Here is an 18,622-nt window from a genome sequence, read left to right as displayed (position 1 = left end):
AAAAACTCGTACAATGTTTGATATTCTGTTTTGTCGTTTTATGTTTAGTTTTCATGTTGTTAGATTCCTAATTTTGTAGATAAATATAATCCACACTATGGAATACGGTTTCTTCTTTGTAAAAGTGGGCTACATTGTTTACGCTAAAACATTAAAAAGTAGCATTAGTGTCGAAGAGGCCATATTCGAGGCCCCGGACGGTATACATGAACTTGTAAACAACAGCGAAATGGAATAGTCTTTCGAACTTAAAGATGCGAGAGAGAAAAAACAATCAATCCCGTTCAGTTACAGGAAATAGGTTTGATTATTTGCGAGCTCTTGAGTTTTTAAGAAAAAATGTTTAAACTATTTTATATAAATTGGTATCGGTATTATTAGTGTGCACATAATTTTCCTTATACAAAGAACACTTTTAACATACATGGACAAAATCCGAAACATTTTGTTTTATTAAATTGACCCGTGCTATTCTTTGACACAGTAATATAAAATGTGAATTCGATTTTAATTGCCTCGCTTACGAAACCTGGTTTGAAATGTTATGTAAGTTATATTGCACCGCTTACACTTTTAGGCCATAAATCTGTATGTAATACTGTTGCATTTTGATGTATAATATATCAAATTAACAACATTCCATATAATAAGACATATCTCATTAAGAGCTGAAGGTTTATCGAAAGCTGTGCAAGGTGAAATTTCTTTCAGAAATTAAAAACCTTAGTTACATTAACATTTAATATTATAACAAAATATGTTTGGATTTTTCCCCTCCATATTAAAGCCTTGCTTTTCATTCTTCATATTCTATATTCTTAATGAATTTCATGTTGATATATGATATATTATATTACATTCTGGTACATGCTTTTTCGTTAACTCCTGCACAACGATCGACCTTTCTATTTCAAAATACGTTACCACAGTCATTATGATGCATATTCCAACCTTACTTGGCTCTTTACATACGTAAATAAAGAATTTTTACCCCCATGGGGAACCCCTGGGAAACCCACCAATCAGACGGCAGTATTCACGCACGTGATAAGACACGAAGCCATGCTTCCCACTTCACTTGACAAGGTTGTGATGGGGCCTAGGGAGCACTCTAAGTTGGAGCGTCTCCTTAGGCTGGCTCTCCATGTTCTGTCCTACGCAGACTGGTTTACTTCTGCGTTGCTGGCTGCGAGCTGCAAGTCGGTGGAGCAGCTCCCCAGCAAGGTTGGACTGATGGAGCGCCTCAGCCAGGCAATTTGCAAGGCACATCTTGATGCGATGGCCTTACTGTCGGCTGCCATGTCACACCTTGTTGTTGCCCGCCGGTTGTCGGTCCTTTCTGGACTGCCAGTCGGCGATTCCTATCGGGCTACCCTTTTGGAGGCTCCCTTGACTGGCGAGGATTTGTTTGGCGGGGTCCTTCCCTCAGTGCAATCTGAGATGAGGTTGGACCCGTTTGCATCTGAGGATGCACGCCACAATTCCGCAGGCAAGGGCGCTAGCAGGAAGAGGCAGGCTTCTGGCTCCTCCAGGCGTAGGAGGAAGAGGGCAAAGACGACTGCTTTTCAGCAGCAGTCTGCCCCTCCGACTTCCGCTCCGGCAGAACGTCGGAAATCTTCCTTCCGCGGTAGGGGTTCCCATAGGGGTCGAGGCAAAGGCAAAGTTTCCAGAGGTAGGAAGGGTTCCTGACTCTTCCTTGCCCTTGCAAACTCCTTGTCCACTGTCTGTGGCCGCTCCCACGTCCTTGGGCGCGGGAGGCTCCGCCGAGGTGGTTTGGGAAGGGCTAGATTGGCCCCTTCCGGACTTGCCAGTAGGCGGTCGGCTGTCCCATTTCGTTCCTCAGTGGAAAGAAATCACTTCAGACAGTTGGGCCCTAGGGGTTGTGTCCAAGGGTCTCTGCATCCCGCTTCTTCGGGATCCACCTCTGGCGCGAGAGCCTATCTTTTTCCCTTCTCCTTCCGATCCGGGAAAGGTGGAGGCTCTCAGGTCAGAGGTTCAAGCCATGATCGCGAAGGGCGCGATCGAAGAACTTTCACGGGACCAGTGGTCTCCAGGGTTTTACTCCCGGGTCTTCCTCGTGAAGAAGAAGTCCGGTGCCTGGAGGCCTATTATCGACCTCAGTACGTTCAACACGTATGTCGATTCCCCGCACTTCCAGATGGAAACGCCACGGCGCATCATTGCGTCAGTGCGTCCAGGGATGTGGGCTACGTCCATCGATCTGAAGGATGCTTACTTTCACATCCCGGTCAGGAGGTCGGCCAGGAAGTTCCTCAGGTTCACTTTCGAGCAGAAGGTTTACCAGTTTCGCGCTATGCCCTTCGGCCTCACTACGGCCCCCTTGGTTTTCACCAAGTTGTTGCAGGTAGTAGTGGGGCACCTCCACAGTCTCGGGGTAGATGCACACATCTACTTCGACGACTCCCTGTTGCTCCAAGTGGATCCAGTTATCCTGTCCCGGAGCACGAGGTCGGTTCTGGGCGTTCTGTGCCGCCTAGGGTTCATCCCTTCCAGGGAGAAGTCGGAGGTTCTCCCCTCTCAAGATTTTGTTTTCCTCGGTTATCGGTTCAGAACCGATCTGGGGTTTGTCCTTCCACCAGTGTCCAAGTTCGAGAAGGCCTCTCTGTTGGTCTCCGTTCTGGTCGGTGTGGAGCGAATTCAGGTCCGATGGTTCCTTCGGTTCCTCGGTTACCTGAATTCATTGGCGGATGTGGTTCCCTTGGGTCGGCTTCACATCCGTCCGCTCCAGCTGTTCCTTCTGTCAGTTTGGTCTCCGGCGTCTCGACAGTGGGATGTGTACATTCCTCTGCCGGAGTCGGTGAAGGAATCAGCTCGTTGGTGGACTCTCAAGAGCAATGTCTTGGCAGGAGTTCCTCTGGTTCGGGCATCTCCTGCTATGACCCTTTACACCGACGCGTCCATGACCGGTTGGGGTGCATACCTTTCCGGTCAGACGTCGGCGGGGGTGTGGTCAGGGGAACAGCTTTCAGAACACATCAATGTTCTGGAAATGCGTGCTGTTCTGTTGGCCCTTCGGGGTCTTCGACCCTCCCTGCAGGGCAAGGCCATTTGTCTGGCGACAGACAACTCCACTGTGGTGGCTTATCTGCAGCGTCAGGAGGAACCCGTTCCCCGGCTCTGTGTGCTTTATCCACCCAGGTCCTGTTGCTGTGTCAGGAGATCAGTCTCGATCTCACGGTGAGGCACCTTCCAGGTCGTCTGAATGTTCTGGCCGACACTCTGTCTCGGTCTCGGAGCCCGGTTCTCACCGAATGGACCCTCAAGCGTTCGGTGTTCCGGTCTCTTTGCCTGGTTTGGGACAGACCCCATGTGGATCTGTTCGCCACGACCCTGAACTTTCGACTCCCTATGTTTGTGTCTCCGGTTCCAGACCCTATGGCCATGGCGGTGGATGCTCTATCCCAGGACTGGTCGGGAATGTACGCGTATGCGTTTCCTCCCTTCAATCTGGTGGGCAGGGTGTTGGAGAAGATTCTTCTACACCCTTGTACTGTATTGCTGGCTGCACCGCTCTGGCCTGGACAACCTTGGTTTCCTCTGTTGCTTCGGCTGTCGGTGGACTTCCCGCGCACCCCTGTGGGATCTGCTGTCTCAACCGAGGTCCCGGCAGTTCTACTCGGGACCAGAACGGCTCCACCTTCACGGTTGGCTGCTATCTCGGGAAGGCTCACTCAGACGGGCTTTTCTCGAGAAGTTGCAACTCGCATAGCAGGATCACTTAGACCTTCGTCTTCCGCCGTCTACCAATCTCGATGGTCCGCCTTCGGTGATTGGTGTGTCGGACGGTCGATTGATCCAGTCTCTGCCTCTGTTCCCGTTGTAGCCGAATTTCTTTTGTCTCTGTTCCAGGACAAAGGTCTGTCTCCAGGAACTATTGCAGGCTATCGTTCAGCCATTGCTAGTGTGCTGGCTTTCTATGGTAGCAAGTCTGTGGGCTCGGACGCTTCATTGTCTGCTCTCCTTAGGGGCTTCTACATTGAGAAGCCTCGTTCACGGCAATTAGTCCCTAGGTGGAATTTAGCACTTGTGCTAGATTCCTTGTTAAGAGCGCCATTCGAGCCCCTCCAGTCGACGGATCGGAAGTTTCTTACTTTCAAGACTGTGTTCTTGATAGCCTTTGCTTCCGGTCGCCGCAGAAGCGAGATTCATGCTTTCAGCAGATCTCCTTCTGCCTTCGTTTTTCGGCTGGCCATTCTTCGGTCTCAGTGACCACTGAACCCATTTTTAGCTAAGAACCAGGTTCCCGGTTTCACCCCAGGGCTTGTGGTTATCCCTTCTTTGGCTTCAACTCTGGATGGGGACAGAACAGAGGGGGGGGGGAGGACACTCGTCTCGGCTGTTCTGGTCTCTCCAGTCCTTGCGGGTGTCAGGGGTTAGGGCTCATGAGGTTCGCGCTTTAGCTACTTTGTGGGCCTTATGTAATAGTTCTTCTTACGCTGAGGTCATGACAGATGCTGTTTGGAGGGGTCATTCTACGCTTACGGAGTTCTATCTCCGATCTTTGTCGGCACAGTCTGACGGGTTGTATTCTTTGGGCCCTCTTGTGGCTGCCCAGTCCGTTGTCTGTCCTCCCTCTTCTTTTGCATAAGCCTAATTATGTCTTCTCCGCGTGACCCGGAACGCTGGTCGTAATCAGGCTCTGTGTCACAAAAGAAAAGGTATTTTGAATTTTTCCTCCGGGGGTATGGGTCCTATTGTTGGAACCCTTCATCGCTCCACGGAGACACCACTGCGGTAAGTAGAATTCGCATTATAATGACTGTGGTAACGTATTTTGAAATAGAATTGAGGTTTCTCTTGTGAAACCAATTTCTATTAAAAATACTTACCACAGTCATTAGGTGAGTTCCCTCCCAGCCTCCCCTTGTCTCCTTTGCTCTCACTTTTTTGGGCTTTGGGATTATGAAGTGGGAAGCATGGCTTCGTGTCTTATCACGTGCGTGAATACTGCCGTCTGATTGGTGGGTTTCCCAGGGGTTCCCCATGCCGGGGGGGGGGGGATTCTTTATTTACGTATGTAAAGAGCCAAGTAAGGTTGGAATATGCATTATAATGACTGTTGTAAGTATTTATAATAGAAATTGGTTTCACAAGAGAAACCTCAAATTTTTATCAGCTTGTATAGACGCCTTAACAATAGCCAATGGATTGTTCCGTTACATACATGGAAGTCGGCTTACGTATGTTACTGCGTACGCTCAGTAAGAATCATTTTTGGTACAGTTACATGTCTGTGTACGTATGAAGACTAGTCAACATCTTGTTTTAGTTTCGTCCATGTTGAATTTGTTTTTTTATTGTTCAGTAACTCCGTACAAATGTCAATAACCTTTTTATTGTCTCGCTTACGAAACCTGGTTTGAAATGTTATGCCAGTTAAGGTGCACTGCTTACACTTTAAGGCCATACATCTTTATGCAATGCTGTAGTATTTTTATGTGTAATATTTCAAAATGCTTAATGTCAACTGAAAGCTGCGCAAGTTTGAAGTCTCTACAGAAAACTAAAATCCGACGCATATATGCCCTTAATAATAATCTACTTGTTAAGCATTATATAAGTAAAACTTCTGTTCAACAAGCACGTAAATAAAAAGGGGTGCATGGTTTGTCTTCATACATACACAGACATGTTGCTTTATTAAAAACGATTCTTGTTAAAGCGTACGCAGTAACATACGTAAGCGAGACTGGTCACTTATCACTATTGTTCAATCTAACGCATAGTTGCAGGTTTTTGGCAGTGTCATAGACAATTAACCACACATTAAGCATTACATCAATAAAATCTCAGTTCAACAAGCACGTAAATAAACATGAGACCCAGAGAGCCTGTATCGCTCACCTGGATATCTTAGCAATCATGAGATTCAAGGGAATAGGCCAGACCCAAGGCCAACCTTGTAGCATATCTTAATTAGGTTTTTCATGCCCAGCTATTTTATGTATGGTTATGGTGTGGTGATCTCAACTGTTTCCAAGCTGTGACTCAGAACCTATGTCCCTAGGGTTGTGGCAAGACCCCAGGATCAATTATAATATCATGACTGCATTCGTCTCTTTATGCCCAGCATTTGTATATATAGTTTTTGGGTGGGGATCTCAACCGTTTCAAAGTTATGACCCAGGGTTAAGTCTGCAAGGGTGGGGCAGACCCTGAGGTCAATTCTAATATCATGACAGCATTCGTCTCTTTATGCCCAGTATTTGTATATACAGTTTTGGGATGGGGATCTCAACCATTTCAAAGTTATGACCCAGGGACTATGTCTCCAAGGGTGGGGCCAGACCCCAGAACCATCCTGGAAGCAAATGTGCATTCTTTCTCTTTATACTTAGCAATTGTATATATGGTTATACGGTGGGGATCTCCACCATTTCCAAGTAATACACTTTTTTGGGCCCACCCCTTAGCCCGGGAGGTCAACCCCACCATCTGTACAATTTTGAATCCCCGCCTCCCATGAATGCTTCTTACCATTAAGATGTATATCCAGTGCAAAGGTATACATAAGAACTCGTTTATAGCAATACAGCCGAATTGCCCACTTTTGGCCCCGTCCCTCAGCCCTGGGGGTCACCTCACCATTTGTACAATTTTGAATCCCTGCCACCTAGGGATGCTTCCAGACAAATATGGTTGATATCCATCTCGTAGTTCCAGAGAGGAAGTCGCTTAAAGCAATATGGCCAAATAATCCTTTTTGTCCCCGCTTCTCAGCCCCACCATTTGTACAATTTTGAATCCCCGCCTCCCATGAATGCTTCCGACCAAATATGATTGATATCCATTGCTTAGTTCTACAGAAGAAGTCGTTAATAGCAATATAGCCAAACTGCCCACGTTTGGCCCCGCCTCTCAGCCCCACCATTTGTACTATTTTGAATCCCCACCACCAAGGTATGCTTCCAGTAAAATTTAGTTAAATTCCAATCAGTGGTTAAGAAGAAGAAGTCGTTTGAAGAAATTGTTGACGCACGGACGACGGACGCCACGGTATGGCATAAGCTCACATTGGTCCGTCGGGCTCGGTGAGCTAAAAAGGATGCATGGTTAGTCTTCGTGTAAATAGAGATTGATTCTATTTAAAGCGGAGGCAGTAACATAACTAAGACTAATCACTATACATGTGTCCGCAGAAATATAATGAAACCATCTATTGGTTATTGTTAAGGCGTTAGTACACATACACTGAAAAGCACGAGATCGAATCATTGTGCAGGAGCTCACGTGAAAAACATGTACAAGACTTCCGGGGGGGGGGGGGATCCTTTATCAGATAATTTCATTATATTTAGTAATAAGTTCCTCCCGCCAATAAACACACCCACACACCTAGAATTATTCCATTATAGCGCTATCTAATAAAGCTTTTAGATATAATGCAGTTTCATCATCGAGATCGGCGAAAATTAATGACAAATAAAAATGTAAATGAACGTTTCCTTAAATAAATAACCTTTTTAAATGACATTCACCGCCAGAGCTTTTCTCATAACATTTCGCTTCAAATGAATTACGATGACACTGTCGAATGGAGTAATTTATCAAGCGCTAATATCTACATGTATGAGGTTTTGCATGGTCGTCGGCTTTGTGTTATATATATATATACGCAGTGGTGTGGGTCACGTTTTTTCATAACCTACTGCCACTTCGTAATATTAATCAATTGAAAACGTGGTGATTGAATGTGATTGATATCCGTTAAAGAGTCAATTAACTAATGAGATTGGACAGGAATCTCTGCTTTTTGTAAGGAACTTGAAATCAAATTTGATTTATTGCTTTTCAATTTATGACGGAAAACTGTATTTCAAACGATTCGACATAAAACGTTGTATGTAATGTAAGTTTATGGTGATTGGTTAGTTTGGTTTAGTATTGTTTAACGTCCTATCAACATCTATAGTCATGTAAGGACGGCCTCCCTTGTGTGCAAGATGCATGCGTGTAGTGTATAGCGCGGAACAGATGCCGACTTTATAGTGCTACCTCACTGAAACATACTGCCGAAGACACCCAGCAGGACACCCCATTCGGTCACATTATACTGACAACGGGCGAACCAATCGTCCCACTCCCAAATTGTTGAGCGTTAAGAAGGAGTAGAAACTACCACTTTTACAGACTCTGGTATGTCTCGGCCGGGGGCAGAACCCAAAGCCTTCCTCACAGGGGCGTTGTCAACGGAGACATTAGGAAGAAGAAAGTTGTTTAGAAAGAAGAGAAAAGATAAGATCCTAAATTTACGCCCTACGTGCCCTTGATGTTATGTTACACTTAATATTTATGGAAGCGATTGTTCATGCACTTTAAGCGATGAACCATACAATATAGACATGATAACACACTTAACTAACTTAATTCCCTGTTAAGTTACGGTTGATGATTAAGTGTTTAATAAAACGAAACAACTGCCAAATAATTTGAAACATTTAACATTTTTATTGCTTGACGGCTTTCAAAAATATCGTGCGTAAAATGATATATACTATTTTAGTTAAAATACATCCCGTCTACAGTTGCTTGCAACAACTGACGCCTCCCCATCAAATGTGTGGGAATGGTACACTTCTGTTACTTATTTACCAGCCAAAAAAATAAATCTGAACTAGTTCAATAACGTTGTATACGGGAGGGGATCCTCTGACTCCAGTTATTAATACATTAACGTACAAGTAGCAGTATCACTTTATTAAACATGTTTGTATTGATGAGTAATATGTCAGCCTCGGGTAAGTAACGTTGACTCTAAGCATCGTAGTAAAAGATAAGTGATCCGGTCCTATTTCCTGAGATAGATTTCGGAACATAAACTCGATATACAATGATTTGTCGTCGGCTCTACTAGTTGTTCAAGCAAACCGCTGTCCAAATTCTTACCATCGTCACATTGCATTATCTTATTTTCTTATATCAAGAACTTTCTTATTGAAAACTGGTTTAGTTTAATTTTATTTAACGTGTTATTAACAGCATATTTAAGGACGTGCCGTCTGATGTATGCGTGCAGTTTTGTGTAAGTGTTGGTGGCGGTAAAATGAATGTTGGCATATCTGCCTATTTGTGATAGCGTGGATCTGATGCCGACTTGAGGGTGCTTCGTCACTAAAACAACCTGCCGAAGCACGGCATTCCACCCGGTCGCATTATCTGACAATGGGTGAATCATTTGTTGTGATAACCATACATTCTTAACGTTAAGGTTTGACTAACTAACACTTTAATGAGTTTTGTATCTCCCGAAGAAGTGTCTATTCAAACCCTGTTCAATGGTGTATATATGTTTGATTGGAGTTTGGTACTCCTATCCTGTACCATTACTCACGATTTGTGGTATGAGTTTTCGTTTTTTAATTGTAAGTCACCCACCGGTTCCCGCGGGTGGGGGGACTATAGGTTTGCTATCCGTCCTTCCTTCCTTCAAAAAAGTTTGTCCGGGACATTTCTTCTATACTATTTCACCTGAAGTAACCAGATTTGGCGTACAAGGACATTTTGGGATGGCGGAGTGTAGAGTACAAGAAGAATGTCATTCATGACCTCACTGTTACATAATTATGCTTTGACCTTTGACCTCAACTTTTGAAAACGTATGTCCGGGGCATCTATTTTATACTATTTCACCTACATATATATGTAAATTGTGTTACCGCTACATCTGTTCGATAAATGCTTGTCAAGCTCATCACGAAACTATCACACTTATATTTTAAATATAGGAAATTAACCGTACATATTATTCAGTCCTTTATTTTCTTCAAAGAGATTTTATTTAAGGCAGGAATATGTACGTTTGATAAATATTTGATTAAAATTTTGTTGAAGAACATCATCTATTAAATAAGTTTTTAGTAATGCCAATTTTTTAGTTGCACACACGATGGGTGAAATTAATATATATTTTTTATAGAGAAAAGATTTATATACAATATTGAATAGAAACTAAATCACAACCCACTAAACCGTAAATCTAGACAGGATTATGATCGACGACAGAGGTCGTGCAGGAACTCCTATCATTCAATGAACTTATTTCCCCTCGACTTTTCACCCGATACGGCCCGAAATGTTGGCGCTTTGGTACCTTCAATTGATAGATATGACGAAACATGTTTCCGAAAGACAGGTGTTAAAAAGTATAACATTGTTACAAAGACTGTTATTGAACAATCAAACCCAATTGTGGTTTCGATGTGTCTATGTGGGTCAAAACTTATTTCGTGTTTTAACTAATATAATGTAGACAATACCATAAAGTTTATATTACGTAGTTTTATAATAATCAGTCGTAAACGTTCGTGTGTTAATGAAGTTTGACACGCTGTTATCATTTTAACGTTTTGTCATAACTACATGTACTATCACACTTAAGCAACATCAGGTGAGTCTGTCGCATTATCTCACTTCCGTGAACACTTAACATTATCAAAAATCAACTAGCTATATACATGTACAACAAACAGTCTCCTAATGCATTGAAATGTAGTATACAATATTGATCTTGATCAAAAGTAGCTAAACGCTAAATATACAATGTATCAAACTTACGGCATTTAAATAAACCCATTCAGAAATAAGGTAGATTGAATTTTACTCTACGCTCTAAAAGATCGCGGACAAACACCTGTCATTGTATATTTCACTTAATATCCTCCTTAATCAAGCGCACGATGACTTAACTGAAGAAGTAGGGGTATCGTAGGAGTCAACAAGGACACCTTATCTAGAATAAGGTCCCATAAAAAGGTAACTTTACATACTTTGAATCCCCATTCAGTTGTACAAGTTGCTTTGCAATTGTCCCGTTGCTATCGGCGAGGCCTGGTCATTGACCAGAATAACATGAAAATGATAGAAAATAATCCTATTAATTAGCATCGATCAGTTTAATTTTTATTAAAAATAGTATTAAAAAATAATAAAAACAATCTTATTGATTTAGCATCAATCAAATACATGACATGTTCTTTTCATACTGAAATAGTTATAATAAATGATCATAATGCATGTGTATTTACTTTGATACGCATTAAAATTCAATGTGTTCATTGTTTCAATACTATATCAGCTTAAATTCAGTTTTGGTACCTGTAGCCAGGACCGTGATATAAGCACGTCCTTATTATGCTAACGCAAGTGTTATCGATAGAATCACAAATATACTAATGGAACCCGCTGCAAGCTTTTGCACATTGTAACCCCAGTGAACCCACTTGATGGCCTTTGATCTGCATCCAATTCTTGAAGTTTCCTGTGCCTCTTTAAAAGAAGTCATCTAAAATAGATAAATTATATAGCGTCAGACGGACAGACGGATGATGGACGACCCACAGCGGCATAAGCCAAAAATCGGGTAAGGTATGATAAAAACCACCTTGATTAAAATGTAACAAAAAAGGTAATTGCTTTATTTACATAAGAACTGTGATAGTTTCGTGCTGTGCATGCATGTTCATTTATTACCTTAAACCTTACGGTTTATCAGTACAGTGCATATATACAGTGCAAATTATACAGTACATATATATATATATATATAGTAGATAATAAATGAATAAGTCCTTGCGAAGGAAAATATAGAATAAAAACATAATTTTTTCAGATCGTCCGCTAGGCCTTTCTGCCTTCTAGGGCTTCTTCAGGCGGATGAAATTCATATATATATGATATATGAGAATAGAGAATACAACCTTCCGACCATGCATACACGATAAAATCACAGAGAAAGTGTAGAGAGTGATTCCTTCAATCCTAAACAGTATTGCATCTCCTTTTTTGACATTGGTTAAGATATTTGGCTAAATTAGACAGTCTTTATTATTTCTTGTCATCAAATCTAAAAAAAATGCCATACTAGTTTTTTTATGATAATATTTTTTAATGAAGCGATTTCTTAAATCAGTATAATGACTACATCTAATACTATAATGATATTCGTCTTCAATATCACCAGTGTTACAATATATACAAATTCTATCTTTTCTCTCTAAACCATGACATCTACCCGTTTCAATATTCATCGTATGCGATGACAACCGAATTTTAGCAATTTGTTTTATATTTTGTAATCCAATAGGTTTAATTAAATACTGTTTAAGACAAAAAATACCACAGATCCATTTATAAAGAAAACACATAGCAGATGAATTAATTAAATCTAGACACTCCTGTTGAAAAATGTCATGCATTCTACATTTAATAATATTCAGAATTTGACCTTCATTACTCTCTGTTAGCCATAAATATCCCATACCTGACCTATATAATTCATTTCTTATGTTATTTGTCCAGTCGCTGCCCTTTTCAATCATCTCATCGTAACAAGCCTTTAAAATGAAATTGTCCGAAATTCTAAGTTTAAGCCAACATTTAAAAATTCTAAATTTTCTAACCATATGTAAAGGTAGCCTCCCGAAATCTTGATATATCATTACATTAGGTGTGCTTTTTTTAACCCCCAAAATTCGTTTACAAAAATTCAAATGCACCTTCTCAATATCTGGAGCTTTGTGAAATTCCCAAACTTCAGCTCCATAGTTTAGGACACTGCACACAAAAGTAGCAAAAACGCTAAGTTGGGTTTCAGTATTGAAATATTTCCTTTTACAAACATTGGATACAGCATAAAGTGCTTTCCAACCTTGTTCTGCTTATTTCTCTTGTGTAATACTAATTTACCATTGAATTTCATTAGAATTCCAAACTATCAACATTTTCTAAAACATTACCATCATGAAACCATTTTTCTTCCTCCTTCAACTTACCACCATTTCTAAAAAAAAAAAATCTTTAATTTTTTCAATATGAACAGTAAGATTCCATTTCTTAGAGTATTATAATAGTGTGTCTAACATTTTTTGCAATCCCTCTGCCGATTCAGCTAACAAAACCATATCATCTGCGTACATTAGAAGAAATATGTGACAAGAACCTATGTAACAGACATGGTTTAACCAAGAACAACATTTGCATATGCTTCAGAATGTTTGCAAGTCTGATTAGCTTTCATGAAATGAAGAGTGGTCACAAATCTTTTATAAAAGTATGTTCTAAAAAGTAGTAAAATCCTTAAATGAAACTCCTTGTACAATAATGCAAAAAGATCATCCGAAGACAAAACTTACAAAATTATACGTGTACTGTCAAATCTACAAATTAAAAGTATAATAATTGAACACACAACCTGTAATGCTAACCATACTTGACAAATCACGTACTAGATGTCTAACAGACTAATTTGCCCATAAATCAAACGTTATGTAACGTAATTTCATTTTTTTTCAATGTTCTAAATAAGTTCTACATGCCAGTCAGTGGAAAGTGACAAAGTACACGAGTTTCCTTATCAGAATATGATTTGCTTTTTAAATATCTTAATGCATAGTACAGTTTTTGCAGTTATGTAAAACAGGTATAATTATTGTAAAGGAAAGCACATAAATAGTAGTTTGGAAATATTACATGATGTGAAATATATCTTAACCATCAATATTCAACCACCCATCTCCTTTCAACACACACAACCATCCTCCACATAAACCTCTTAAATAATTATATAATTGCACGACCTAATTGAGAACAACAGAGGAAAAATTCCTGATATCTGCAAATGATCAGTATTTTCGTATGGCGATACATTGTAAGTGTTGTTTATACATCATATATTTTCCCTTTTTCATAGTTCCATATGTATAGGTGATGATTTTAAACATGGCGATATATTGTATGTGTTGTTTATACATCATATCTTTTTTCTTTTTCATAGTTCCATATACATAGGTGATGATTTTAAACATGGCGATATATTGTAAGTGTTGTTTATACATCATATCTTTTTTCTTTTTCATAGTTCCATATGTATAGGTGATGATTTTAAACATGGCTATACATTGTAAGTGTTGTTTATACATCATATCTGCTTTCTTTTTCATAGTTATATATGTATTGGTGATGATTTTAAACATGGCGATATATTCTAAGTGTTGTTTATATATCATATCTTTTCCCTTTTTCATAGTTCCATATGTATAGGTGATGATTTTAAACATGGCGATACATTGTAAGTGTTGTTTATATATCATATCTTTTCCCTTTTTCATAGTTCCATATGTATAGGGGATGATTTTAAACATGGCGATATATTGTAAGTGTTGTTTATACATCATATCTTCTTTCTTTTTCATAGTTATATATGTATTGGTGATGATTTTAAACATGGCGATGCATTGTAAGTGTTGTTTATATATCATATCTTTTCCCTTTTTCATAGTTATATATGCATAGGTGATGATTTTATACATGGCGATACATTGTAAGTGTTGTTTATATATCATATCTTTTCCCTTTTTCATAGTTATATATGTATAGGTGATGATTTTAAACATGGCGATACATTGTAAGTGTTTTTATACAACATATCTGTTTCCTATTTCATAGTTATATATGTATACGTGATGATTTTAAACATGGCGATACATTTTAAGTGTTGTTTATACAGCATATCTTTTTTCTTTTTCATGGTTATATATGTATTTGTGATGATTTCAAACATGGCGATATATTGTACATGTAAGTGCTGTTTATACAGCATATATCTCGCATTCGAATCAAAGCCAAACGGAAAGTCAACAAGTTGTTTTCATTTACATTGTAACAGTGAGAGGGAAAAAAACATATAAATCAATATACATAAATGCTATTTTAGTCGCAAACACGTGATCATTACTGTTGTTGATGACACAATGTCTGCTTGGGTCACTGAACAAGTGATGGTGACAGCATGTACAGCATGCCCACTGCCGCTGGCTCGTACATTTCTGTTGGGAGAAACATTTCTTCGGCACGTCTGTGCGGTAACGGTTTAGAATAGGCGGGAGGCGCTGTATTCGGTGGGATTCACGCAACTAATATTTTACCTGATGTTATTACTTAGATTTTGAGCAAATACCTTTTATATTTGAAGATCAACGGTTGTTACAACTGTCTAGATTTATATTTACATGCTTTGCTGAAGGCTTTAAAGGGCATTTTGACAGGTTTAATAACATACATGTATTAGAGCGCTGAATGCTTTTACTTTTCATAAAAAAAACGAACGTTAACATGCCGAATCTCGTGACGTTTTATCCCTTTATGAATCCACACTCAGATATAAAAATCTACTAAAATTGTATATTTAACAAACGTTAAGTACAATTTGGTATCAATCAATAAATTTAAATACATTTGTAAACCAATATCGTGCTCCTTTAATTGATGGATAAGTTGTTTTCTTTTTCAATCTAGCTATGATCTATGTAGCCTTAATCACTGGTCCTAAACCTGTCAACAAATCGAATACGTCCAGGAAAGGAGGCGTAGTAGCATCACTAATCGTCACAGGAGTAATCCTGACACATACACCTCATTGCGTCAGTTCGGGATCGAGATAAGAATATACTTGCTGTGAGTCTCTGCTTGTTGTAAGAGACAACGAACCTGTATAATTTAGAGATATTTTTGTGCCCTCCACTTGAGAACATAAAGCGACCAAAATAAATAGAATCTATCGAAGTAGGGTACTGTACTCCAGGCCTGGACACGCACAAAGATTCTTAAACTGGCGGTTTTTTTTCTTTCTAGTAAACGTGCAACATTAAAGGTTATAGCAACAGATTTATCACCCTTTTTCAGGATAATGCTGGGTGTCTTCGGAAATGTATTTATCACACACACACAAATAGCCCGACCTTTTTTTTTACACAACCAATACAATTTTCAATGTGACGTTTCTGTGACTAGTACGACAACTGACCAGTGAAGCGTATGTACACAAATGTGTAAAATGTGTACGAGTTGTCCATAAAATCGATATCGATTTCGGCTACGCTGGAAAAGTATGTACAATAGTCGTTATATATGTACCGAAATGACTCAATTCAGCTACGCTTTGTTAACACTTGGTCATAGATGTGCGAGAGTCTTTGAGCCCCCTCGTCTCGATTACGAACTGGCCCACTGCGGCGAATCCAGATGCTCTCTCTGTCCAAAACTTCGATTTTATGGACAACTCGTACACATTTTACACCTTTGTGTGCATACGCTTCAATGGTCATTTGTTTGATGAATGTGACAGTGTACATATCGTACTAGTCATCGACACGTCACATAGCCAATTGTAATTTTCATAATCCATACTTACCTACCTGAAGAACATGTTTAGAAATAGCCCGACGTTTTCTCTTCAAGGTTCACGCGAATTTCTAAAATATAGCAACACCTACTTTTGCAAATCATGGGTGCGCATATCAGACAATGGTTAGTGAAATGGTATAAAAGCAGCAAAACAAATGAATCATATTTCATATCAAAACAAAAAGTACATTGATTGTTATCAATTAAATCATGTTTTTAATAAAAGAGGTGTGGATTAGCATTAACACGTGTATACTAAAAATATACTTATATGTTTTTGACATGATAGTAGATGTACATGTATTATAATAGCTGCAAAAGGAAATCGAGAAATCAGAGGTAAACATGTTTAGTTCACTTTATATGGTACCTAATTCAATTCCCTATCCTAGTACATGTTCGTTGTTAAATCATACCATGTTCGCCCGTCAACACCGAAGTCACCGTCGATTGATTTAGGACACTAGAAGTGTAATATACCTTTTAGAATGTGACAGGTGTTGTCCGGGGTCCTTTAAACCAAAATGAAAATGCCCTTTTACGTAATAAACTATGTCCTCTTGAAACTTAATTGGCAAATGAATAAAGAACAATTGGCTTAAAAGTCGAACCATTATGAAAGGAGCATACCGTTTTTCTACATTGTAATTTTTTTAGCTTACGATCATTCTATATTCTCTGCGGAATTCTACAGTATTTCAGGAAATGAAAGTGGAGTTGTAACTTGAATGTGGTCATTTAAGCAATAAAACCGTTGTGACTAGTTAAACTAGTGATTCTCTTCCATGATGCAAAACTAAAATAACTAAGATCATCTCCAGTTTCTACTTGACCATCCGACTATTTCGATAGCGCCCATAGATGAGGTAGGTAATAGTATCGGCAGTATCTCCTTGATGAGTGTGTCTGACAGGTGGAATGGCATTAACTGCTTGATAGCATTGATATCACAGTAAATTTAAACTGGTGAAAGAGACAAATATTTTGCAAACTCTGTGTATATATTTGCAGGAAACATCCCACAAAAGTTCGCTTTCGATACCCCGTATAGCCAAGGCCCTCTGCGGACGCCAGGGAGAGCCAACAATGCAATTGCAATGTCCAAATATGGAATTGGTGCCTGTAAGATGGTACTGTGCCAGAAGGCACGTTATCGAAAGACTATTTCGATTTTTTCGTTATCCTTAAGATGTGTTGATTCTTGGCTAATAGTAGACGTTATCAACTTAAATACTTTGCCGTAAATATGGAAAGGCTATATTATACTCACAATTTCTTAATTCAGCAGATAATGCTATATACATGTATATTTAACTGCTGAGGCGGCAACTCGAAAATAAAATAACAAAAGTATGAACTGTAACGGGAGGTTACGATACAGCTATACTATACAACATGCAAAGCTGATTTCCTCCTACGTCCTTGAATGACCTTAGCTGTAGTAGGACGTTAAACTCTAGACAACTAACTTTATTTCAACCCGAAACACACCAATCAGCTGCAGGCAGCAAGAGAATATACAAAGCAGATTTCGATCAGTCAAATTGGATCAGAAATTTAATGAGCAATCTTCAAAATTAATGTTTTCCAAGTCGTTAACATTATTATATCTTGTCAAATGCATAACTATGACGTCATAAATTGTGAATGGCGCCACAAAATGGCCTTGTCCGTTTTAAAACCTATCAAAATGTAAGTTTTCCGAGTTAAATGATAAAAAGTATCTTAAATTTGTTTTCATTTCGTATGAGCTTTTATGAAACTCGTCTCGAAGTTTTAATTTTTGCTCGCCAAGGCTCGCAAAAATAAAAACTCCTAAGACTCGTTTCATATAATCTCATATGAAATGAAAACTCATTTAAGATCATTTATATATATAAGGATATGCATAAGATATGTAGAAAAAGCTGGTCAGTTCTATTCTGTTTAAAAAAAGAAGAACCTTTGAAAAAAGCAGACGACTAAATAATATGTACGGTTGAATAACTCATTTTACATAACAGTGTGATAGTTTCGTCATTCGTGATAAGCTTGACAAGCATTTATTGAATTGAGGTAGTGGGTATTGTTAATATAATTGATGACTTTACCAAGGAACTCAAGCTGTTGCATTGAAATCTGTCTCCTGTGGTTCATAGACTGATAGCTTAATGACAAGGGAGCACACATCATTCATACGGTATGTTTAATATATAATAAAACTCAAGATTTAAAGGATCAAAAAGGATCATCAGGAGTCAAAACAATAAATACATGTTTAACTTTCAGATATTTACCAAAATAAGAGCTGGAAAGTTAGTTTTAACGATTCTGAACCATCTAGACACAAATGTCTTTATGAGACCCATTTTCATATATGAAATGTTCTATTAAAATGTCAAAATATTTCGTTTTATGTTCTGAATCTACATATGCATGCGAT

The 18,622-nt window shown here is 39.1% G+C and overlaps 1 protein-coding gene across 1 annotated transcript in view; it reads right to left on the bottom strand.

Moving 5' to 3' along the window:
- Positions 1 to 4,499: 4,499 nt before the first annotated feature.
- Positions 4,500 to 18,622, bottom strand: part of LOC110441410 — a 25,390-nt gene continuing 11,267 nt past the window's right edge. Inside the window, exon 4 of the mRNA XM_021484531.1 lies at positions 4,500 to 4,660. Coding sequence (XP_021340206.1) covers positions 4,500 to 4,660 — 161 coding nt within the window. The remainder of the gene's footprint in view (positions 4,661 to 18,622) is intronic.

The sequence above is a fragment of the Mizuhopecten yessoensis genome, unplaced genomic scaffold, assembly GCF_002113885.1.
Source record: "Mizuhopecten yessoensis strain PY_sf001 unplaced genomic scaffold, ASM211388v2 scaffold715941, whole genome shotgun sequence".
NCBI classification, from domain to species: Eukaryota; Metazoa; Mollusca; class Bivalvia; order Pectinida; family Pectinidae; genus Mizuhopecten; species Mizuhopecten yessoensis.
This window is presented reverse-complemented; position numbering and strand designations above follow the sequence as displayed.